Genomic DNA, 23,542 nt, shown 5'->3' with positions numbered 1-23,542 from the left:
GAAATTTATATTGACTTAGTTCTTATTTACATATAAAAGACGGTATTTTTTCACACCAATTAAGTTGTTGAGCCATTAAATTATCTGAGAAACATGGGAAAATAAAAAAATATAAACAATTTTGAAATTGTATTTTATGCATTACAAATAATAGGTATAATGTGCTCAATTGGTTTTGAGTATTTCATCTATATCGAAGACATTATACTCAATATACACTTTGTTTTTGAACATATAAAAAACCATCATTCCACAAATGAGAAGCTACCTATTTTCTCAGAAATTGAATCCATTCACTTATGTACTATGTTGGTTTGATAAAAGGATTTCTAAAACATTTTCTATATTATAAATAATAATTTGGATGAGGAAACATCGCAAACATACTTTCATTTGAGTATTTTCAAGAAATTCAACTTTGTGCTGCTTAATATTTTGAATACTTATGTAAATCATCATGACACAACCTAGTTCTAAATAACGAAAATATTGAACAGAGTATATTCCAATAAATAAGTTAAAATTAATGAATAAAACACATTGAACACATGCAGATAGAATAATATTAATATAAATTAAAAACGTTAGTAAGAAGTGTTACATACTGGTTATGATATAAACATTAGTATCTATTTGTTGGAAGGAAGTTATTGATGATAATGATTCCATATCCATCAATGCTTTCATAATTATATTCAACAAACCTATCAGTTTACATTCAGTATTTACAAGTTATATATCACAAAACTAGGGTTAATATGCTCCTAATGTTTCGAAATTAAATATTTACAAGCGTTATATTTGGGATGAAACCGAAATTTTAATTCCCAAACAATCAGGAAAGATTGAAACCTTTATTGGGTTTCTTTTGTGAGTTATTAATGCAATTTCAATATTGGTCCAATAATTACATAATATTCGATAAAATAAATTATAGTTGAATCATTACAGGAATATTATGAGAAATTGAGGCTACGAGTGCAATAGCGGATAAACCAATCCTGAATTCGAAAAAAATGGGCTTGAAAACGCTGCCACTTCAGAAGAATAAAAATGACAAACTGAGTTCTGGCTCAGAAATAAAATATATTTTCTATTGGTCAATTCACTATTGCGTTATTAGACTCAATCATGAATACATTAAAAATTAATGAAAAATTTGAACAAGTAAAGTCGACTCAGCGATGAACTTATAAGTTGTCACTTAATAGAGAGAATGTCTAAGAAACATCATTTTTTCACTGTACATTTTAAATATACTATCAGTTAAAGTTCATTTCAAACCATTTGTGTTACTTTATGACAAATCACAATCTGCTAGGGTTTACGGAATCTTAATAATATTTCATTATGTATTAATTGATATTCAATTTTATATTCTTGCTGAGTAGAGGTTCAAGATGCACGAAATAGATAACCATGAAGCACCTTCATTAAATAAATTAGAGTTGAATAATTATTTCGATATGCCGGTTGTTGTGACTTGTCTTGAAAAATATTTGTAAATTAAATAACTCAATGAACCTCAAGGAAGAGGTTATCTATTGAATGTGGGATGATAATGCTTGCATATTTAGTAAAAAAAAGCTATGTAAGTACTGAAATAACAAGCATTACTCTTGCTTTCTCATAAGGATTGATTATGAATTGAACACTAAAAACAGAAATTTTTTAGGTTTCAATACGTTTTTGGGTTAATATTAGTAAAAAAAACCATATCATCATTGAAATCTCTTTTGTGATGGAAATGCTTAAAATCGGATATTAACAAAATCAGCCTCAATCCTTATGGAAATGTTTTAAATTTATTAGCAAAATATGTATTATTCTTTGATAATCTTTCAAACAATATCGACGATAACGCCTCGTAACAAATATTACAATCATACATCAGTCCTTAATTTACCTTAAAGTGTATTCGAGTCTTTTTTATCACGCACCATCAAGCCTACCCGGGTTGTCTCTCATGCACACCACATCATTCACGCTCAACAGAAAATACAACATTATACATCGGGCCGATAAATAAAATTTCAGTAATGAACATACCGAAGAATTTTCATCTAAAGCAAATTGGCAAATAATCGAAAATCCAGTCAGTTTGTTTTTGTATCATTGCCTTGTTCGAATACTCGATCAGATTTAACTTGAAAGTAATCAAACTGACCGGGAAAATTTTGATCACTCATGCATTTACACGAATCTTTCATTCTTTGCATATTCTCGGAGAGAGATGACGTCATTGCGTCCCTTACGATCAGAGAACAACATCGGGCAGACTTTGTGGCCACTAGGCACGAGAATCGTTATCTTGCACTATTTTCCTTTCCTTATAGTAAATCTCTTCACTTTCTTTATCACATAACAGCAGAATAACTCCACCGAATAAGAAGATAGCTGCGCCCCAACCCACTCCGTAGGCCCAGCCAAATTCCCAGACCGTTCTGTTACCTACGAGAAAATTTATTGAGTATATTGTTGACTGGTATCTGGATAAACATTTTTTTGGCGATTAACGAACTTTCGTTTGATGTTTTACCACGTAATGTATTTGAATATATAAATATGCTTACCTAGATTCAATTCAGCTGCAAAACAGACTGGGTATATGATGAGGGCTAAGATGATGGATACAACTGCAATAAAATAAAAATTGATGTTCCTTATTCTATTCAAATATCTCAAAATTATGAATTTGAGAGACTAAAACGGTAGTTTGGTGAAATGCTTTGCTAAATTCAATGTTCAAAAAAATACAATAAGAGCTGGTCTAAAGTTAAGGTTATTGAATGAATTTGTGTTTTCTCGTTAGAAATCCCCAATTTCCTTTTGAAATATTTATTTATGGGGTTCTTTAGGTAGATAACTTACGTGCAAGGGCCATAACAATGACGGCGAAACGGTAGTACTTGAATTTGGTATGATGGTCTTTCGATCTAAGACCTAATCCTGTTAGAATGGTGGCAACAAGGTCAGTCAATAATGTGATAACACAAAGTGCTGCCGCAGTTCTGATATATGCTGAAAAAAACAATAAATGAAACAGGCGAGCTTGAATTAAACGAAAATCAATTTTAACACACAGAAATAATTCATCAACTGCTAGAAACAAAGATGAATCTGAGATATGTTAAATATTCAACTCAAATACATACTTGCGTCTCTAGATTGGTAACAACCTGGTGGTTCTTGCATATTGAAGGGCAAAGGGTGTTTGGCTCCTTCCTCGATGCAATGCAAGAACAAACCTTGCCTCCAACCAGCTGCCATTAGCCAGTCTGTCGATGCCAAGCCCATTATCATCAGTATAATAACTATCAGTCCACATATAAAAGCAATAACCTAGAAGGAAAAGAAAAAAATTCTATATGAGCAATAAACAAAAGATTTAGAATTCTCAGAATAAGAAAATCTGCGGTAGTACTCAAACAATCTCCTTAGAGGAGGCATGTTTTTTTTTCAATTTGTTAAACCAAGAGGATAGATTAAACCTCGATAGTTTCTCATGTTTTTGGATTATCCAATAACTAATAATACAAAATCATTTCCAAGTGGACAGGATTCATTCCAACTGCGAATGAAGCAATCTGTAACTATTCAGTTCAGTAAAAAACGAATGATTTTTCACTCATTTGTTCAAGATTATACACACAAGTGTGCCTTGATGCACAGCCTGTATACGGGAGACCCTTTGTTCCCAATCAATTCATGGTGAATTATTTGTTTTCGAATAGAAGACTAGGAGTATCATCAAATGGAAACATTGAAAGTAAGGGATGCTACATGCCACATGGGGATTTACCCAAACATCGTGGGTTGTTAAGATTGGATGTTGGATGAAAGAAATAAGGTATGTCCTTTCATAAGTGGGGAGAATGCCTACAGGGGTTAAAAATACTTGAAGAAAAAAGTCAAGTGGACATACTCGAGCGGGTCAGATTTTGATACCGTTTATTCCCCACATGTCTCTGAGATGCCCCCAACTGACTAAACCAAAGCATGTACTATAGACCTGCCTTCGCGATTTTATGGATGACATTCATTGTCATGTATCTCGAAACGGATGAACGTTTAAACTTGTAGAGAATTTGAAGATATACAACTTTCATCATGAATGCAAAAATGATTGGAGGCTCATATAGAGGGTTATTTCAGACTGACTGATTTAAGTGAATTTCATTCGCGTTTTCTGTTGCTTCGTATATATTTTACGTTATTCTTGAATCGTGTCCTTTTCAATGAAAAATTCCAACACACTAGAGAATGTCCAGATAACTTTGTTTTTGCAAGTTTGGCTCACTCCATCTCCCTTTCGTAACGTTTAAATTATCAGATTTTCGGAATATACTCCTGTGATTAACTGGATGTATCTTAATCTGACACTTTCTAGTATTCGTTGACTAAAAAGCTAGTACTTGGTAATTCTAATAGATATTATGATAGTAGGTAGATGTAGTATGATAGTAAGTTTGGTGATATTTTTGCTTTTTGAAATTTTACAAGGTCCAAGACACTCGAGTGAATTATTCTAAATCTACTTCATGGGCTCCCAAATCAGAAAAAAATTCAGGTATATTTGCACAAAAATCGATCGCACCTGGCGTCGACATAACTCAATGCCTTTAACAGAAGGTCACCTCATAGGATTTCTTCGTAATCCCACGTTACCAGGCCGAAAGATACGGCACACCTAGCAATAGCATCCGATTGACCCAAATCCCCAAATAGATACACCGAACCACCCATTTTTTACCTGTGCTATCTGATTCTCCGCCATGGAAATTTCATCAACTATCATCATTCTGAATGCAGCGGCGACCCGTTCTGCCAAACAACATCAACAACCCCTATGCGAACGTCACAACGTATCAATATTTCCCTTTTGTATCAACACATGGCGGTCACATCAAAGGTCTCTCAGCATTGTCCGCGGAAATGCTCTCTGTTCGAAACCAACGAACCGGTCTGCACGTGTTAATAGCGAAATGAATGGCGGACCGTCACTAGTTTTTTATCGATACCCGGATAGGTAGCTTTCGGAAGGATCGGAAATGATATTTGGAGGGTTTAGTGAACCTCTCTTCCCTTGGTCGAGGGGCAAAATCGATAGAGAGATGCATCTTGCGCCGCCGCCCAAGCGTAGGGGCAGCTGCGTTGCATACGAAGAAAGGATCTGTTGTATTTGGTCCTTAGGAAATTTCGAGCATCGGCTTGCAAAGACTCCAAAGATTTTCCTTACAACATTCAATATTTCAACCCCAAAATTGAGAAATTGATTTTTTATTCATTCTTATTGGGTTTAAATTCAGAATTCTTATCTTATAAATGGATTAGGGTTCAAGTTGCATATATACAGGGTGACAATTTGAAAACTTGCCAGTCCAATTATGGCACGACAAGGATGATTTCAGAGAAAATGCCTGAACAGGTCAATTTCTATTCGTAGGGGGACATATTTTGAGCAGAATTGTAAGCCGAAATCTCCTCAACCCTAGGTGTAGGAGCTATGACCCCTAAATTCTTATTAGGGAATAAGGGGTGAGATTCACCTCAGTTGAAAGATCACTTATCCCTCTACATGAATACTTTGGTTTGCAAACTTTTATTGAGTCCTTGAAGTAGTTACAGGGGCTGACAATTTGAAAAACAGGTCAATTTTTATTCGGAAGGGGACATGTTTCTAGCAGAATTGTAAGCCAAAATCTCCTCAATCTTAGTTTTAGGGGTTGTCACCCCTTAATTCTCAATAGGGAATAGAGGGTGAGCTAAACCTCAATTGGAGGAGAATCCTCTACATAATACTCTATTCTCTATGAAGAATTTAGGGGTGATAGCCCTTGAACCTAGGTTTGAGGAGATTTCGGCTTACAATTTTGCTCAAAATATGCCCCCCTCCTTTAAAAAATTGACCTGTTCCGGCTTTTTCTTTGAAAACGTCCTAGTCGAGACATGACCTAGCAAGTTTTCAAATTGTCACCTCCTGTAACTACTTCAAGGGATCAATAAACATTTGCAAACCATAGTATTCATGAAGAGGGAAAAGTGATCTTTCAATTGAGGTAAATCTCGCCCCCTATCCCTATTAAGAATTTAGGGGTGATAGCCCCTACACCTAGGGTTAGGGAGATTTCGGCTTACAATTCTGCTCAAAATATTTCCCCCTTCGAATAAAAATTGACTTGTTCCGGCATTTTCTCTGAAAACATCCTTGTCGCGACATAATTGGCCTGGAAAGTTTTTAAATTGTCACCCTGTACAAGAGTACAAATATACAGGGCGAGTCTCTAACTTGGAACGAATTCAATGAAAAATTTAGATCGGATTCCTTGTCAAAAAATAGTGTGGGACTTTCATATAATATTTTTTGAGCAGCCCCTGCTTAGATACAGCTTCCGAAAGATGGCACCTGTAAAGCATTTTTTAATTTTCTTCTCAGAAACCGACTGAAATGAAAATTAGCAAACATTCTATGGGGGCGAGACGGTAATCAAAAAAATTTTGGTGGTGTTCCCCTACAATGTTAGCATATCCTTTCTCTACCCCTTGCAGGGGTGTCTTCTCGCTCCCATAGAATGTCTTTTCAATTTCATTCCTGATTTCTAAGAAAATTTTTTTTAAATTGCTTTTCATACTTATTTTCAAAAGTCGGTCTAATCTACAGACATGACTACAATTTTCCACCTTTAAAAAGTGCACAGGAAAATCCACCACTACAGACACTCAGAAGCGGACCTTTCTTTTGAGTAATGATTGCGGAAAGGGCCACTTAGCTTATTACGTTATTGGTAGACTCGCTTTCGTCGGTGGCCGATAATGGATTAATTTGAAATTCAATTTGGTAGAACGCTCCTAATCCATTGAATGGGGATTGATCGTGGGAAAGCTTATAGAAGTCGATGACTTTGTTACGGAATAACATCGAAATCACCCCCAAAAATGAAAATACTATGTGCAAAAACATTAAATAAGAATTATACAAATAAAATATATAGTTGCAGGTGGCACGGTAGTTCTTACAAATTCCCTCTGAGCTCTCAAGCACTTAAGGATATTTGAATGTTGTTTGAAAAAAAAGTACTTGCCTTCAAGGGCCTCACAATGGTAACAGTTTCAATCGTCGTCGTTTGCGCCATTTTTCTGAAAACAAAATAAGTAGGATATAATGTCACAATGCCTCATAAATTTTTCAATAATTTTCAAAAATAATTTACAATAAGGAGAGAGAATTTTTATTTGAAATGCTCCGTCAAAAATCAAGATCACAACACAATAACAGATGTTGGGGTTGCAACAATTCAACCACAATAAAACTTTGTTCAATTCCTCAAATCAATCGAAACAAAATAAGTATCAGCTATTCTCACTTTTTGCTCTGGCGTTCAAAAAGGACAAACGACTTCCCCATGATGAATTCGCTCCTAAACAAAATATTTTGCAACAAACTGAACCCGTCCACGACAAAAATTTATAGAAAACTAGGGAGAAAACGAAAATAATGAGGAAATAAATAGTTTCATCAGGTACCAGGAAATGGTATGATTCGATAGATAAAATTGGCATAATCTGTTTGATTTTTAATCAATATTGAATTGAAGTTAATATAAATATTCCGCGAATTGGTTAGAAGAGAGCCAGACGAAAATTTGAATATAAAGGGTGATTCTTAAATAGATGGCCTATAATTGCGTATATAAAAAATGAAGAAGAGTTTGGTTACATTTTTCAGTATATTGCTTTGCTAGAAAGATACAACCCCTCAAGTATCTATGGGTCTCAAAAAATAGTTTTTATTTTCTAAATTTCTATATATGAAACATTTCATAATTGAATTGAAAACTGAATCACACATAATTCAGTTATTAGCATCTGAATCTTTGTACAGTCTTTACCTATTTGGCAGTTGTTCGAATGATGAAACTGAAATCAAGGGGTTGTAAAAATGAGATCGTGTGGGGTTTTTAAATGAATTTTTGCCTTTCTGGCTTTAAATTATTCACTCTACTGAAAACAGTCCTCGTTACTTATTTTTGCCTTTGAGATGAGAATATCTGAAGAAATGTCAAAAACTTAGAGTTTATTCTCACTTCATTCGATTTAGAATCAAAGAAATTGAGAATATGAAAATTTCCAGTTTATCATTTCGCAAGGTTTCAACTTGAGGGACTGTATCTTCCTTGGAAGGCAATTTAGAGAAGAATTTTACTCTCCTTTTTCCAGCAACTATATGTGCTCTAAATTTTTAGATCATGTATTTTAAAATGATCTTGTAGTTAGAAAAATATAACGGAAATAATATAATAAATCATATCCTTCTCTATTCAAAGTTTATCCTGAAATGATATTTCATAATATTTGTAGCTTTTATCAAAAGTTTGGATCAACGTTGCACCTGTAGTGAGAAAGATAAACATCTTTCTTTAGTGTACATGATGATTAATAGAAGTATTTACCACAAGCTTTGAGGAATGATTAAATGTGCAAGTATTCAAATAATTTGGTGATAAATTTCTAAGAACAGTTCATGACATCCATACCTCAATTATAAAACACAAGTGGTGTTGAATAACAAAACACAGCATTCATAAGGTTACAACTAATATATACCGATTTCACAAATTCAAAACACTTAGAATTTAAGCCTTTCTCGGTTTCACAATAAAGCTACTGTTTGCTCTCTTCAAGGAATGAGGTGATATCCCTTTAATGGGTAATTTCTTATGAAAATACCAATAGTTCTCATGAACATAATATAAGTTATTCAAAAAAAAGAAACACATATGTATCAATCTCTTTCAGAGTCTCAGACCAGGAAGGAATAGATGAATAACACTCATCTTTCTCCAGATAACAAATCAATGACAAAGACTGAGTCACCCACCATACTACCCATATTGAGAAATATTTATTCGTATACATTCGTTATCTGAATTCTAAATAGAATTTGCCTATCAGTCACTCACCCAAAGTGTTGTGAACGTGAACAATATCAAAACAAACAGAGATTAGAGCCACTCCACTTCACCAAATATTCATTCTCATCGAAACCAAAACAAAAAGATTGGATTAAAAAACTAGTGAAACATTTCAAAACATAACCCTATTAATTTCTTTGTCAAAATTGTCAAAGTGAAAGTACTATGTTCAATCAAAGAGGAAGTTAATATTTTGTTCAAATGGCCATGTCATGTGAGAGCCGAGGGATTATGAGTTCATAAAATGAATGGAATTAATTACATAGATACAGAATAAAAAAAATAACCCTTTCCATCCAGAAATCAACTTTGAATCTTCGAAATAAAAATAAGCATATTCCTCGAAGGAATACATGTTATTTTTTCTTCTTCCATCTTCTCTTCTGTGAGTCAAGGTAACTTAACCTCACTTACGGAAGATAAACAAGTTATCAGAGAAAAATTCTTATTTTATTCAAATTATAAGCAGAAATGTAAGAATTATTAGGATATCATATATGAAATGATTACAAGAAATTAATTTTAGTAAATCATCTTCAAACTCTGCAGTTTCACCCGAAGAGTTAATAAATTAATCAAAATACAAAAAACCATGGATGATGGAGATCCCAAGGAATACCGCTGGGAAACCGGCTACGAAAAAACATGGTAAAATACTTGTGTATATTAATTGTATGATGTTATAAAAGAAGAGTTTGTTCATTGATATTTGGAATTCAGGGAAGCAATCAAGGAAGACGATGATGGGTTCCTTGAAGCTTCTGTTGCTGATATAATCCAAAGAGCTAAAAGGAAAAGACAAAATACAAAAGGATATGGAACTAAGCTTGGAATGATGAGGCACTTCTATATTATATTGGATTGTTCTGAATCAATGTCTAGTCAAGACTTAAAACCTACTCGACTCATTTGTACATTAAAGGTGAACAATGGGCAAAGCAAATCTAACTGTTTTGCTCCCACATTACATGTTCAAATTAATGTATACCAAGTCAGTTAAAATAGAGTATATGTGAAAGAATTGAGTTTCAGCTTCTGGAAGGTTTCATGGAAGAATTCTTTGATCAAAATCCTATAAGTCAGATTGGAGTTATCATAATGCATAACAAGAGGGCAGAAAAAATTGTTGACCTTGCAGGTAATGCAAAAAAACATATTAAAACATTGAAGACACTGAATAAAACATCATTGGTGGGGGAACCTTCCCTTCAGAATGGGTTGGAGATGGCTTTCAAATCACTGAAATTACTACCTACTCACGCAAGTAGAGAAATATTGATTATTATGGGAAGTCTCACAACGTGTGATCCAGGTGATATCAATACAACAATCAGTGTAAGGTGGCTGGAAATCCTGTGGGGGTTGCTTTCTAAAATACCCAGTTTTTAGGCCTTGAAAACAGAGGGAGTTAGATGTTCTGTTATAGGCTTGGCAGCTGAAGTACATATCTGTAAACAATTAGCAAAAGAAACAGGTGGAACATATAATGTTATTTTGGATGACTGTCATTTTAAAGACTTATTGTATCAGCAGATAGATCCCCCACCAGCTGCCAGCGGGCTGGAATCTAGTTTGATCAAAATGGGATTTCCTCATCAAATGTCTGTTGAAGGAACTGAAGAACCATTAACTATGTGTATGTGGTGAGTTCATCTTTCCTCTACGTTCTTGCATAACCAAGAACGATCATCAAACGGTACCATGATTTTTGTTTTTTCAGTCACGTTGATAGCATAGATGAGGGCAGCAAACTAACAACTGGTGGTTATTATTGCCCACAATGTTACAGTAAATATTGTGAACTTCCAGTAGAATGTCGATCTTGTGGACTAACTTTAGTTTCTGCTCCGCATTTAGCTAGATCTTATCATCACTTGTTCCCTGCAGCAAACTATCAAGAAATTGAGTATGAGAAACAATCAGAAATTTGTTTTGCATGCCAGAAGCTATTTAATGAATCGGATAAACAGGTAAATATACCATTTTCTAGAAATTATTCAGCATTGAAGTTCAAACTTTTCAAAATGCATAAATACCCATAGAAAAAGATTTTGTAAAATTACCAGAATGAAATAAATCTATCTATATTTATTTTCAGATATACAAGTGCCCAAATTGTCAGAATTTTTACTGCATTGATTGTGATATTTTTGTCCATGAGACGCTCCATACATGTCCTGGATGTGCCACAAATCCTTCTACATTCCAAATAACACAAACAGGTTAAATCGAATTGCAAGAGATTTTATTCCATCTCTACCTTTCTATTTTTCACCAAGGACAATTGTTGATTACTAGAATAGAAACCATTTGGAGAAACTTAAGTGGATTTATTTTAACTAAATAAAGCAGTATAATATTTTTCAACATAAATTAATAGCATACATAAAATTACACCTATGTTATTCATATATCCAAGTAACACACAGTAAGTATAAATAATCTATTTTTTTGCCTTCAAGGCTTTGATCCTATTATCAAGACTTAGGATCGTTTCATTTATTTCATTCAAATTATGTGCAAAACTCTCTTGGACACCTTGTAGTAATTCCTTGTTATTGACAACTGAACTAGATATTTCACCTTGAATGCTTTCCACTTTTATTAATGTTGTCATCAATTCTGCAGCTGTAAACAAAACAACACAGATTTATTTAACTGCTTTTTACACAAGAATGAAAATATAACATGAAATTGGTAGTTATGGTAAGTTATTGTACCTTTATTATGGAGTCCTTCGAGAGATTTCAATCTCTCAATAGTTTTTGGTAATAGCTTGATAATATTCTCACCACTTTTAACCATATCATACAACTCGTTCACCTAATAAAAATCATGATCAAGATTAGAATTCAGAAAGTCAACATCTTCATTCAAATTACATACAAGCATTACGGAATAATAGGTTATAATTCTACTACAGCTCAAATAATAAGTACAGTTTAGAGTGCCTCACCATTTTATTTCTTTCATCTTCTTCATCTATCTCTTTTGTCTTATCCTGAATTGCTTCTAATTTTTGCATCAGTGCTGTCAAACGACCTTCTATGTGATCTAATTGTGCCGAATCTAGTAGAGTAGCTACTGCTGCTAGATGCTGAGCCGTCTCTAGGAGACTATCTGACAAAAATTATTGAAACCGTGAGTTGAGCGTGATGTATAATAAAGATGTACGGTAATTAAAAACAAGTTAAATAACGATGGATTACCTTTAGAGGTTCCTGCAGATAGTCTATTCAATTTTTCATTAGATGCTCCAAGTACTGTTTCTAAGTGATGGACTCTTGCTTCCAACTGTGCTACTCGACTGGTTTGTTTAAGTTTAGCTAATTCAGGTTTATAATTTATATGATACACTATGCCAGATTCATCTGTCTTTTCTTCTCCTTGAGGTGGTTCCTTGGCAATTTTGGAAAATTGTTCTAGTTCGCTTTCCAATTTCCTTCAATCAACAAGGAAAGTGAGTTACATCGATATGATCTTCATTAATACAGATACTAGGATACATAAAAGGAATACTTACTTCAGAAGAAATCTTTGAGGATCATCCATTGTTGACAACATATCACTGCCAAGACTTTCTTCTAACTGCAAAGCTTTCAATTTCGACAATGCATCTTGTATTTGTGCCGGAGTAACCAAATCATCACCTTTATCACTCTTAGTAGATTGAATTTTGGTGACATCTTCCAACAATTCATTCAACTCGCAATAAAGTCGATTATATTTCTGTATAGGAGATTCATTCTGACCATCGCCAGTGAGTTCCCAGTTTCCAGAGATAGCATCATAACCTGTTCTATTTGTATTACTGATCCTATCAGAAAAGTCAGCATTTCTTTGATTCAGGTATTTCCCTTTAAATTTGTTAAACGCTTGGTCGGGTTCAATATGAATCCGTTCAATGACTTCACTGTCTTTTTCATAATAAAAATCACCTACTTGGTCCGACTCCGGAAGATCAGTCGTTTCATAAACGTCAGGTTCATCATGAGCCTAAAATTCATTAACATTATTCGATCTTATACCTCAAGTAGATTTAGGTGAACTCACAATCCCTGGTAAATCTGCATATTTAGAATCCGCCATTACTTATTTGGAAATCGAAGTATGGTGGGTATTTGAGAAAATACTAAAGAGATATTGGTGAATACTGAACCAAATGAACCTTGTTTAAGTTTAAAAACAAAAGTTTTATAATCTTTCGTAGAAAAAGGTTATTAATGACAGCATTGACAGGTGTCATTTGACGTCAAAAGAACGATCGCCGTTAGCAAAGATTTAAGATAGACATCTTACAAAGATTACAGAGTTAGGTACTCTGGCCGTTAGATGTCATCTTGATTGCGGTAGTTCAAATGTCTTAAAAAACGGAGGTGCTGCGACGGTGGGAAGAGTCGATAAAAAGCAGGAATTTTGGCGTCAAATATAAAATGAGCTGCCCTAATTTTATTAGGCAAAGGCGTCTCTAATCTTTGATTTTGTTGTTACTCTTGTTTCCATGTTTGTTATTGTCAGAAATGAGAATGCATTATCGATCTTCTTTCAGTGAACTAATAATTCTCAGTTAACTGAGTTCATACAATAGTTTTTTCGAATCCTGCTCGAATTCTAGAAAAAAATAGGGTTTGAAAATGAAAATAGAATTCTTTCCATTAATGACTGTTTCATGCTTTATAAAAATATATATTTAGATTTTATAACGCTATACAGCTGGACCATTCAATTCATTAAAGGGTATGCTAAATCTAACACATGCATAAAAATTGTGTATGCTCATATTTTACAGTGATGCTATTTCAAATACATTAAAAATCCTGTTTGATAAAGAATGATGACTCACAATAAAACATTTAAAAAAATTCTTATGTATAATCGTATTTTTCTATACATCAACATATACAACATATAAAACTAAAATATATTAAAATTACTACTTATAAACACTATCCTTTTTTCTGAACACCAGTTTTGGAATCTTCTTTTGGTGTTTGAAGTATTTCAACATCCTCGTTAAAATTCACCAATCGTTTTTTTTTAACTGGGGTATCCCATTCATCTTCGTTATATTTCTGATTTTTCCCTTTCCTGGATCTTGTACTTTTTTTAACTATTACTTTGTCATCTGTACTTTCATCATCTTCTCCTTGTGTTGTAGTTTCAGACAAATCCTTTTCATTCTTGGCTTGATTTTTCTTTTGATTTTTTCCTCTAGTATTTCGAGAAGTTTCTTTTTCAGTATCATCTTTAGTATTGGTTTTTGCTTTTTTTATTGATTGAGAATCTTTCTCTGTAATGGAATTACTTTCCTCAACCTCCTTTTTAGTATTCCTGCCTCTTCTAGTGGTTTTGGTTTCAGTTTCAATAACAGCACTTATCTCATCAATTTCCTTTCCTTTATTTCCTCTACTTTTTTTAGTTACTTCACTTACACTATCTTTGATGTTTTCTTCTTCCTCTTTTTTCTTCCTGCCTCTTCTTTTAGGAGCAGGTTCATCTTCAATGTTTTTACTATCTTGATCAACTTCTGATTTATTTGCCTTGCGTTTTTTATTTGGCTCAACTTCATCATTCAAACTCACATTAGTTTTACTTCTAGTATTATTCCTGGTTCTGGTATTTACAATGTTTTGATTTTCCTCTTTCGGAGGATTCTCACTTTCGGTTTCTTTTTTGCTTCTTGTCCGTTTGGTTGGCTTTTCCTCAATTTTGTCATTGTCATCATCCACTTGAATTTGTTTTTTTCCTCTCAATGACCTGGTTTTTGTTTCATCCAAAATTTTCTCATTTTCTTCAATTTTGTCATGGTCATCATTCACTTGAACTTGTTTTTTTCCTCTTAATGACCTGGTTTTTGTTTCATCCAGAATTTTCTCATTTTCTTCAATTTTGTCATTGTCATCATTCACTTGAATTTGTTTTTTTCCTCTTAATGACCTGGTCTTTATTTCATCCAGAATTTTCTCATTTTCTTCAATTTTGTTATTGTCATCATTCACTTGAATCTGTTTTTTTCCTCTTAATGACCTGGTGTTTGTTTCATCTGGAATTTTCTCATCAGAATCATCCTTCTTTTTAGCTTGTCTTGTGCTGCGGGTTGTTTTTTTCTCAATTGGAATTGGACTAGATTCATCTAATTTCTCGCTTACTTTTGTGGAATTCTTCTCCGGTTTGTTTCTAGTTCTTTTTGGGCTCGGTGGATTTTCTATTTTCTCAACCTGTTGTAGTTTTCTTCTACCTCTTGTTAATTTGACTTCTGTTTGAGGTTCAATTTCAACTTTCTCAGACTTTGAAACGTTTTTCTGGCGGGTTTGCCTTTTGTTAACTGATGTCTCAACTTTTGATGTCATCAGGGAATCAATTTTTTTAATTATGGGTGTAGAGGTTGGCTTTCCACTACAAGAAAGATTCAATTCTATTGATTTGTTTTGATCTTCTTTAGCATCAGCTGATCTGGTTTTAGGTGTTGGCTTGTATTTCTTATTAGGTGAGGATGAAGTTTCTTCTAATACTTCAGAGGCAACTGCCAATTTGCGCTTTCCCCTTTTAACTTCAACTTTTTCTTTTGGAGATATGTGTTCAATTTGCGATTGGTCTTCAAGCCATTTGAGAACATGTTCGGGAGTTTTTACTTCCTCCACGTGCACTTCTTGACTCTTATTGATCTTTGGAGATTTACCGTATGTTCTAACTGGCTTCTTGTCACGTAGTTTATCGAAACTGTTTTCTTGAGACTCATTAAACAAGATATCAATACCTGATAAATCATGACTCTCATCAGCAGCTTTGTTTTTTGGTGTCTTCAGTAATTGTTTGATACCTCTCACATCAATTAGGTCGTTTTTGGGTTCCTTTTGTGCTTTGGGAGTCTTGAAAATTCTTTTTATCCCTGAAATAAAATAAAAATTAAGTTAGAGGCCATTACAGACTACTAATTTCCAAATGTTTATCGGGTCAATGTTGAAGTATCAAACTAACAGAGTAAATGATTTATTAGTCAATTTTGCAGTGTTGCATGCGACATTAACACAATAAGCATTTGAGAATCTGTGGACAATGAGTCAATATGTATTACCTTTCACGTCAGCAAGGTTGTTCTCAGGCGTTTTTTGTTGTTTTGGAGAGGCCATCAATTTCTTCAGTCCAGAAATTTGAGTTAAATCATTCCACGGAGACTTTTGTTCTTTAGGTGTGGACATGAGCTTTTTGACTCCAGCCACATTTGTGAGATCATTCTTGGGTGAATTCTGAATTTTGGGAGTGGTCATCAGCTTCTTTACACCTTTGATATTAGTTAAATCATTCTTGGGCGATTTCTGAACTACAGGACTTCTGAGCAATTTTTTAACTCCTGCGACATTGGTCAAATCATTGCGTGGGGATTTTTGAACTTTAGGGGTTTTCAACAATTTCTTTACACCCTTGATGCTCGTTAGATCATTTTTGGGAGATTTTTGGACTTTAGGTGTTTTTAACAGTTTCTTCACACCCTTGATGTTTGTTAGATCATTCTGGGGAGATTTCTGGACCTTAAGGGTTTTCAACAACTTCTTTACGCCTCTAATATTGGTGAGATCATTGTAAGGGGATTGTGGGGCCTTAGGAGTTCTCAACAATTTTTTCACACCTACAACATCAGTTAGATCGTTCCTCGGTGAATTAGGAATCTTTGGAGTGGCCATAATATTTTTCACACCAACAACATTTGAGAGATCATTCTTTGGGGAACTCCTCATTCTTGGGGTTCTCAGCAATTCTCTCACACCCGCGACGTCGGTGAGGTCATTCTGAGGTGTTTTCACCCCAGCTATTTCCGTAGAATCATTTTTAGGCGTTTTTTTCCCTCTAGTTATGCTCATATTATGAGGAGTCGTTTTGCCAGCAGGAACAGATTTGAAGCTTTCACTGATGGATGTTTCTGATTCTTGATCATCTAAATTTGCCAGACTTTTCTCTAAAGAATTTGAAGAAGTGACTCGCTTTCTCGGGGATTTTTCGAGGGTTTTCTCGAATATTTTCTCCATAGAACGTACATCAGTTGGATCACTAACAGGTTTTGAAGGAGTGCCAGCGATGGCCAATTTATTGGGTGTTTTAGCTCTTGGTGATTTGAAAATTTTCCCAGGTGTGGATTTGTTTATATCCAAAGCAACATCTTCCACAGACGAAGAATCACAAAAAGAAACAGACTTGGAGACTCTCAAGGACTCAGAATCATTATCGGAAGTTATGAAAGAACTGCTGGACTTACTTTCCAAAATAGAAGGCCTTTTTGGTGTTTTGAAGACTGAAGTTGTAGTTGAATTATCTATGGATATGTCTGATTCGAGTGATGAAGTCTTGGAAGAGAAACTTTTTTGTGTTTTGCTCACCCTTGTCGATCTGCGCGGTGTTAATGAATTGACTGTGTGCGCTGATGAATCTTTGTTAGTTTCAAACAGCTTATTAGTTGAATCATTATAATCAGGTAACGAAGCATCTAACAAGGAACCAAAGAGTTTTTTGGTTGAATTTAGTGTTGAATGTTCACGTGATTTTGATGCGCTTGCAGACGGAGCTCTGCTTGAACCATTCCTCGATCTTCTCAGCACTGAAGAACTAACTGCAATCGGCGATACATTGAGAGAGGCTCGGTTGGTAGTTTTTGAGGAAACTGATAGTCCTCTCCTTGCAATTAAACTTTTTGATCTTGTTTTAAAAACTGAAGACTTGGTCTTGAAACAAAGACTTTTAGATGTAGTTTTAACTAGAGGTGTGGATGAAATTTGGCGTGCATTATCATCGGAGCTTTCGAGAGATTGGTCAAACAAAGAAGGCTGTAGGGAAGACATGCTCTCTCCATCAGAAGAAACCGGAATCAAATCATTCCCTAATGTTTTGGAGTGTTTATCAGATGATTCGATTTTTGTTCTGTCCAAGTTCAAGCTTTTGGATCTTATATTTGACTTAGTCTTCGTTATCAATGTTCTAGATCTGGACGACATGGAAGATGAGGATTCTGCATATTCTGCCAATTCATTAGATGATATCTCCTCGTCAGGCAATGTCAAATTGTCGCCCAAAGTTTTGGAATGCTTGCCAGTGGATCTGTTGATTTTTCTGTCAAAGTTCAAACTTTTTGATCTAACATCTGACTTTTCTACCTGAGCACAAGACCTCCTAGGTCGGGGTGATATAAAAGAGGAAAAAGTCATTGCGGTTTCTACACAATCAGTAGGATCATTTAATGATACCCCATGTGCCGAATCCAATTGGCCACCCAAAGTCTTAGAGTGTTTATCAGTAGATTTGCTTATTTTTCTGTCCAAGTTCAAACTCTTCGATCTTACATTCGATTTTCCCCTTGGTTTCTGAACACTACTCCTTCTAGATCTAGATGATATCGAAGATGCAAAAGTCATTGCAGAGTCTACACACTGAGTAGGATCGTTATGAGACATTTCCTCATGCCAAGAAACTATAGACTGATCTTCAAGGTCATGTCCATCTTTCAAACTATTAGAAGCTGATAAGTTTTGATTTTGATTTGAATTGAAGGAGTTATCAGACAGATTGTGTATTCCTGACAAACTTGAATCATGTAGAGAGTTCTGATCATGTTCCTGCAAATATTATATGATATAAATTTAGCTTGCTATACCAAATACATACAGGGTGAGTCAAAAGTGCTCGAAAATTATGAACGAAGATTCAGAAAATATATTTCCACTTACATCTTTATCAAATCCTTTGAAAGAGCTACTCCTCCTACGCTTTGCATTTTCAGGAAAGTCAAAAGAGCTTTCATCTCTGCTCCTTTTTCTTCCTGACAACGATGTTTCTTCTTCTAGTGCTAAATTAAAACTATCGTTATCTGATGCACTTGAAACGTTTACAGATCTTCTTTGTGTGAAAGCAGGTAATTTGAGTGAGGAATTTCTCAAGGAAGATCTAAAAACAATTGAAAATCCTAGTAATATTGAAATAAATTCATCATACAAGAATATATCGTAGGTATGAAAGAAGAAAAAATTTAAAATAAAAAGCAATGGTTCTTATTTGGACCCTTATGTTACCTTGGTAAAGGCGATGCTGGTGTGATATCTTCCACAATTGGTTTGTACAAAGAGCTAGATCTATTCATTTTAATAGCAGATTTTGGAGTAGACGAATTATCAGGAAAATCCACATAGGACAGAGTCCTACTCCTATTCATGGACTTTTTGCTTTTTTTAGATACGTTCAATGGGGTAATAGCAGCAGCAGTCACATTATTTTCTGGAGTGGTTACATTGTCAGAGACATCTGAAATATTTCCTGAATAGGTCTTGTTTTTAGAAGGTAGAGGACTTGTAAATTTTGAACTTCCAGCAAAAGTATTATTTTTCTTGGCCAAGGGACTTTCGACTCCAGCCAAAAATGAAGCCCTTTTCTTGGGAATGGGACTGGCAACGAAGTTAACCACTGGATTTTGGAAGTCATATACTTCATTTTCCTTCACAGAAGCCAGTGTGCTATTTCTTCTAGCAACCATTCTTTGAGAAAAGCGTACTTTAGTAGCACTTTGCGGGGTACTTGTGTGGCTCGAGAGAATTGAGGTTTTTTTTGTAATTTTAGGCGAACTTTTAACTTCTGTTATTTTACAACCAGTTGAAAATCTTCGTTTACTTGAGTTGGCAGCCTGAAAACTAAATAACAGAATATAAATAATAATAAACCACAGATTTGAATGAAAATGACCATTAATTAATAAGAATATTTCAAACAGTACTAATAATATAATACTTTATTGGCACAAGAAAATAAATTATAATTCCTAACCACTTTCTGGCAAATAACTAAAATGATTCTTACAATCCTACCATATTTATTCATGAACTTAAGGATAATAATAATCACCTTTTGAGTTGGATTGGCAACTTCGAAGAAATATCTAATTTTGTCCTCAAGTTCTCGGACATTCCATATTTTGTAATCAGAGTTTGCTGAGTTTGTTCTACATACTGAAACATCATAAACCAATTATTCAATAGGAGAACGAATCACAAAACACACATAATTTTAAAATTTCTTAGCATCACTTTTCCAGATGAATAAATGGAATGGGGGCTGAAGGACCTAGGTCGATGGCCATAAAATAAACTTTTTCTCTCTCTAAATGGAATGAACAGTGCTCATAATATTATATTTCAGACATTAAACTATCATCATAATAATGAATAACTTACTGTTTCTTTCAAAGAAGGATTTGAATATTTGAATTTCTTCTTTCCAAATTCTATATGATCCCCATCTTTCAATATTGTGTACTTTATAGTTGGAACATTATTGACGCATACAATTTCATTTTCGAATTCATTTATGAGAGTTGTCTAAAATTATTAGATTTTAGTGGAAATTTCAAACGATATACTGATTGCAAAATAACAATAGAATACATACCACCCCAAACTCATTGGTATCAAGCACACAGGATATTTGGTTATCACCTCTAATCCTGATATGATGATTGCTAGAAGATCCAACAGTGGTTTTTCCATAACTCAAAGAGTAAGGATCACTCAATCCATTTTTGCCATAAAATGTTAAATTTCCGAATGAAGACATTTTCTGCATTGATATTTTACTTTTATATGGGAACAATGAATAATTTCATTGATTTTGACGTTGTCTATTCGATATTAAACAATAATAATCATTTTGACATATTTTGACACCATTCTCTTTCACAACTGTTTAAAAAGCACTAACAAAACACTAAAAATTCTGAAATTTTTCCTTCGTAGGATTTAAATTACCAACGAATCAGCAGCACAGAACAACAGCCAAGACGCGTCTCTCGCGTTGTCGGTTAACGAATTCGTCAGGTCTGCCAAAACAACAAAAACAAAATTACTTATGTTTTTGGAATAAACATCAAATTTATATGTAGAAAAGTAAGATCAAAAGAACCGAGTGGTGGTTGATAGCATTATTATAGCAAGGCGAGCAAATTCTATTCATAAATATGAAACAACAAGCACTAACAGAAATCACGTTCAACAAAGATGTATGAACAAATTAGAAAAGCCGTTAAACACAAACTTCTGTGTTCTGTGAGCTGTGAATCAAATTTCAAAACGACGAATATGGGGAAGTTTCTAAGCACTGAAAATGTTTTTCTAAAAATGAGAAACTCTAATGAAACCTGAATAAAAAATATCTGAAAACTCGTTAAATATTCCCGCTCATTTTTTTTATCACATTCGCTATTTTATTGTCCATAGACTCGTCATTTGAAGTTTCTTCCGCATTGCTGCCAATAGAGAATTCTTATTTTTATTTATTACCTTGCTCCCCAAACAAAAAAGATTCGAAACAAAAAGGAAATTCTCTTTGAAAATTATTGATATAATTATTTGATTTTTCGAGCAACTCATTTCTATATATTATGTTTTGAATTCAGGAAAAAAATTTCATCATAACTTACTTTTCAACTCATTTTTGTGAGTTGACACCACAGATAACAGAGAAGACTCCTTATATTTCTCTGGTTGACACAGCTGGTTTTCGACATTTGTCGAAAAAAAAAAAACATCAACAAAACACAGCACATGAGGTTATTGATTGGCAATATTGACATATTTTGATTAATGTGTTTTAACTACCATCATATAATTATTTAGAGTTAGTGTTGTTCATAATCGGATTATTTCAATAATCGGATTATGACGATTCGAATGATCTCAATAATCGAATGATCATTCGAATGAAAAATAACCTGAAAGTCTGAAACCTGTGTTCTGTACTGAAACCTAAGAATCGAGCATTCGAATCGAATGATAAATTCGAATGGTGTCGCAGGTAGCAGCAGATTGTCGAGCAGACATTCGAATTATCTCATCATTTGAATGTTTTCGAAACGAAACCTCGAGCGAGTTTCGAAGCTCGGTAGGGACCGGACTAGAGTGGGGGGTTATATTAGAACCTTTAGAATCTAGATTTGCCCGGTTCTCGACACCATAACCTAATGCCGAGGCCCGAAACTCGAAAGGTTTCAGATTTCAGGTAATAACCTGAAACGATGAATGAAATATCATTCATCGTCCATAACCTCCATGCAACGCGGTTAAAGTTAGGTTCCGAAATCAGGTTATTTTTCATTCGAATTCTCGATTTCAATAATCGGATGAGGACGATTATTTCAATAATCGGATTACCGATTATTTTTAATTCGAATTATAACATCACTATTTAGAGTAGATCACTGGTCAATTTGTGAATAAGCAGTATGATAAACTTTTTGCATCCTATTCTCAATCCAAAAGTAATCTGTGATAAAAGTGCATTGGGTGGTTACGAGGCTAAGAATTTAATTAGTAAAAGTTATATAGAGAAGGCTAACGGATTTTTGGCTTATACAACTTTTAAGCCACCTATTGACTTGGATTTTGAATTGATTTGTCCTGTTGATATTCACTACATCATAATCAAAAGCACTGTTGGTAATCATAGATCTACTGGACTTGAAATTCTTGCGAAATGTTCCGAAAGTTTCGTTTCAATTGGTAAATCGTTTCATGATGAAGACGGAGTTGTGTTTCTTTCAAACGGTCGATACACTAAAGACAAATTGCCACCAAGTTTACCACAAAATTACCATATTTGTTTCTTGAGGAGGGTAGGAAATGTATCACATAATACTAAAAATATCAAGATCAGAATAATAAGGTCAGGTAAATTTGTACCTTGTTTAGGTTCTATAGAGGTTTGGGGACAAGTGGCAAGAAGTTGTGCTGAAGTAACAAAAAATACTGTTGAAACACTGTATAACAGACATAATACAGATTCTAGTTCCCTTTTATTGCCTCTGATAGAGAATGAAGCCAATGAAAAGTGTAAAGATACTGCTTCTGGAAACCATGATGGCATACCTGAGGATTTCAAAGATAATCTTACCTATGAACTAATGTCAGTACCTATGACTCTTCCTAGTGGTAAAACAATAGATCAAAGTACATTAGATAAACATATATCATCTGAAAAGCAATTTGGCAGAAAACCAGGGGACCCTTTCACTGGACTTAAATTCACAGCAACATCAAAACCTATTCTGAATGTTGCTTTGAAGTGTAGAATAGACATGTTTCTACTGAAAAATTCATCAGTACCTGAATATTTTAATAAACCACGAACTGTAGGTCGTAAGCAAAGTGCATCAAGTGATAATTGCTGTGATAATTATGTGAAGAAAATTAAGTTGGATGATGGGGATGAAATAACGATTGACACATTCAAATTAAAATTGAAACAATTCAAAGAAGTCAAAACTAAATGTTGTGTAGAGTGTGAAAGTTCGGAAGTACTGTTTGTTTTACCATGTAAACATATATATTGCAGAAAATGCTTAAATGGAATTTGTGTGTACTTGAAATGTAAATGCTGCTCTAAGAGCTTTTCAAGAAGCAATGTTGAAAGGCTCCATTTGTAAATAAATACTTCTCAAAGTGCATTTGAAATATATTTTATTTATTGTAATTGTACATTCGGAGGGAAATATATTTTGAAAAATTAATTTCCTACGTGGTTGCCTTGTTGTTTAGTACGCCACT

The 23,542-nt window shown here is 34.1% G+C and overlaps 5 protein-coding genes across 11 annotated transcripts; 2 read left to right on the top strand and 3 right to left on the bottom strand.

The window, feature by feature from the left end:
- Window positions 1-116: 116 nt before the first annotated feature.
- On the bottom strand, window positions 117-9,187 carry LOC123313424 (transmembrane protein 47). Of its 5 annotated transcripts, none has more exons than XM_044898301.1 (6): window positions 8,961-9,187; window positions 7,083-7,137; window positions 3,156-3,342; window positions 2,872-3,021; window positions 2,574-2,636; window positions 117-2,451 (listed from the first exon to the last, which is right to left on the bottom strand). In XM_044898301.1, the coding sequence occupies exons 2-6, from the start codon at window positions 7,131-7,133 to the stop codon at window positions 2,291-2,293; spliced, it is 612 nt and encodes a 203-aa protein (XP_044754236.1). In that variant the 5' UTR covers window positions 7,134-7,137; window positions 8,961-9,187; the 3' UTR covers window positions 117-2,290. The 5 variants fall into 5 exon arrangements, with proteins under 5 accessions (XP_044754236.1, XP_044754238.1, XP_044754237.1 ...); XM_044898303.1 differs by lacking the exon at window positions 8,961-9,187 and adding an exon at window positions 8,776-8,879; XM_044898302.1 differs by lacking the exon at window positions 8,961-9,187 and adding an exon at window positions 8,535-8,742.
- Window positions 9,188-9,313: 126 nt separating this feature from the next.
- LOC123313422 (general transcription factor IIH subunit 2) lies at window positions 9,314-11,291 on the top strand. Its single transcript, XM_044898298.1, has 7 exons — window positions 9,314-9,445; window positions 9,499-9,620; window positions 9,693-9,894; window positions 10,005-10,307; window positions 10,362-10,615; window positions 10,693-10,942; window positions 11,071-11,291. The coding sequence occupies exons 2-7, from the start codon at window positions 9,565-9,567 to the stop codon at window positions 11,197-11,199; spliced, it is 1,194 nt and encodes a 397-aa protein (XP_044754233.1). The 5' UTR covers window positions 9,314-9,445; window positions 9,499-9,564; the 3' UTR covers window positions 11,200-11,291.
- LOC123313421 (dynactin subunit 2) lies at window positions 11,288-13,231 on the bottom strand. The gene is made up of 6 exons (XM_044898297.1): window positions 13,026-13,231; window positions 12,496-12,968; window positions 12,182-12,414; window positions 11,929-12,092; window positions 11,693-11,795; window positions 11,288-11,600 (listed from the first exon to the last, which is right to left on the bottom strand). The coding sequence occupies exons 1-6, from the start codon at window positions 13,059-13,061 to the stop codon at window positions 11,416-11,418; spliced, it is 1,194 nt and encodes a 397-aa protein (XP_044754232.1). The 5' UTR covers window positions 13,062-13,231; the 3' UTR covers window positions 11,288-11,415.
- Window positions 13,232-13,625: 394 nt separating this feature from the next.
- Window positions 13,626-21,156, bottom strand: LOC123312860 (WASH complex subunit 2-like). Of its 3 annotated transcripts, none has more exons than XM_044897413.1 (8): window positions 21,139-21,156; window positions 20,394-20,820; window positions 20,180-20,323; window positions 19,851-19,954; window positions 19,028-19,639; window positions 18,686-18,902; window positions 16,048-18,574; window positions 13,626-15,861 (listed from the first exon to the last, which is right to left on the bottom strand). In XM_044897413.1, the coding sequence occupies exons 2-8, from the start codon at window positions 20,565-20,567 to the stop codon at window positions 13,919-13,921; spliced, it is 5,721 nt and encodes a 1,906-aa protein (XP_044753348.1). In that variant the 5' UTR covers window positions 20,568-20,820; window positions 21,139-21,156; the 3' UTR covers window positions 13,626-13,918. The 3 variants fall into 3 exon arrangements, with proteins under 3 accessions (XP_044753348.1, XP_044753350.1, XP_044753349.1); XM_044897415.1 differs by lacking the exon at window positions 21,139-21,156 and having other exon boundaries at window positions 13,626-14,680; window positions 14,861-15,861; window positions 20,394-21,125; XM_044897414.1 differs by lacking the exon at window positions 21,139-21,156 and having other exon boundaries at window positions 13,626-14,909; window positions 15,000-15,861; window positions 20,394-21,125.
- A 447-nt stretch (window positions 21,157-21,603) lies between these two features.
- Window positions 21,604-23,440, top strand: LOC123312779 (RING finger protein 37). Its single transcript, XM_044897266.1, has 2 exons — window positions 21,604-21,618; window positions 22,191-23,440. The coding sequence occupies exon 2, from the start codon at window positions 22,222-22,224 to the stop codon at window positions 23,419-23,421; it is 1,200 nt and encodes a 399-aa protein (XP_044753201.1). The 5' UTR covers window positions 21,604-21,618; window positions 22,191-22,221; the 3' UTR covers window positions 23,422-23,440.
- Window positions 23,441-23,542: the final 102 nt, after the last annotated feature.

The sequence above is a fragment of the Coccinella septempunctata genome, chromosome 5 (assembly GCF_907165205.1).
Source record: "Coccinella septempunctata chromosome 5, icCocSept1.1, whole genome shotgun sequence".
Classification (NCBI taxonomy): domain Eukaryota; kingdom Metazoa; phylum Arthropoda; class Insecta; order Coleoptera; family Coccinellidae; genus Coccinella; species Coccinella septempunctata.
The sequence above is the reverse complement of the archived record's forward strand: the minus strand, read 5'-3'. Positions and strand labels throughout refer to the sequence as shown.

Coding starts and splice junctions, on each gene's coding strand:
- LOC123313424 (XM_044898300.1), bottom strand. CDS start 7,405: ATGGGGAAGTCGTTTGTCCTTTTTGAACGCCAGAGCAAAAA. Junction 3,022..3,155: donor TTACCAATCTAGAGACGCAA/GTATGTATTTGA, acceptor TGTTTTTTTCAG/CATATATCAGAACTGCGGCA. Junction 2,637..2,871: donor CATTGTTATGGCCCTTGCAC/GTAAGTTATCTA, acceptor ATTTTATTGCAG/TTGTATCCATCATCTTAGCC.
- LOC123313422 (XM_044898298.1), top strand. CDS start 9,565: ATGGATGATGGAGATCCCAAGGAATACCGCTGGGAAACCGGCTACGAA. Junction 9,895..10,004: donor GACTCATTTGTACATTAAAG/GTGAACAATGGG, acceptor ATTGAGTTTCAG/CTTCTGGAAGGTTTCATGGA. Junction 10,308..10,361: donor ATATCAATACAACAATCAGT/GTAAGGTGGCTG, acceptor CCCAGTTTTTAG/GCCTTGAAAACAGAGGGAGT.
- LOC123313421 (XM_044898297.1), bottom strand. CDS start 13,061: ATGGCGGATTCTAAATATGCAGATTTACCAGGGATT. Junction 12,093..12,181: donor ATCTGCAGGAACCTCTAAAG/GTAATCCATCGT, acceptor AATTTTTGTCAG/ATAGTCTCCTAGAGACGGCT. Junction 11,796..11,928: donor AAGATGAAAGAAATAAAATG/GTGAGGCACTCT, acceptor GATTTTTATTAG/GTGAACGAGTTGTATGATAT.
- LOC123312860 (XM_044897413.1), bottom strand. CDS start 20,567: ATGCAGAAAATGTCTTCATTCGGAAATTTAACATTTTATGGCAAAAAT. Junction 20,324..20,393: donor ATACCAATGAGTTTGGGGTG/GTATGTATTCTA, acceptor TAATAATTTTAG/ACAACTCTCATAAATGAATT. Junction 19,955..20,179: donor ATCCTTCTTTGAAAGAAACA/GTAAGTTATTCA, acceptor ATGATGTTTCAG/TATGTAGAACAAACTCAGCA.
- LOC123312779 (XM_044897266.1), top strand. CDS start 22,222: ATGATAAACTTTTTGCATCCTATTCTCAATCCAAAAGTAATCTGTGAT.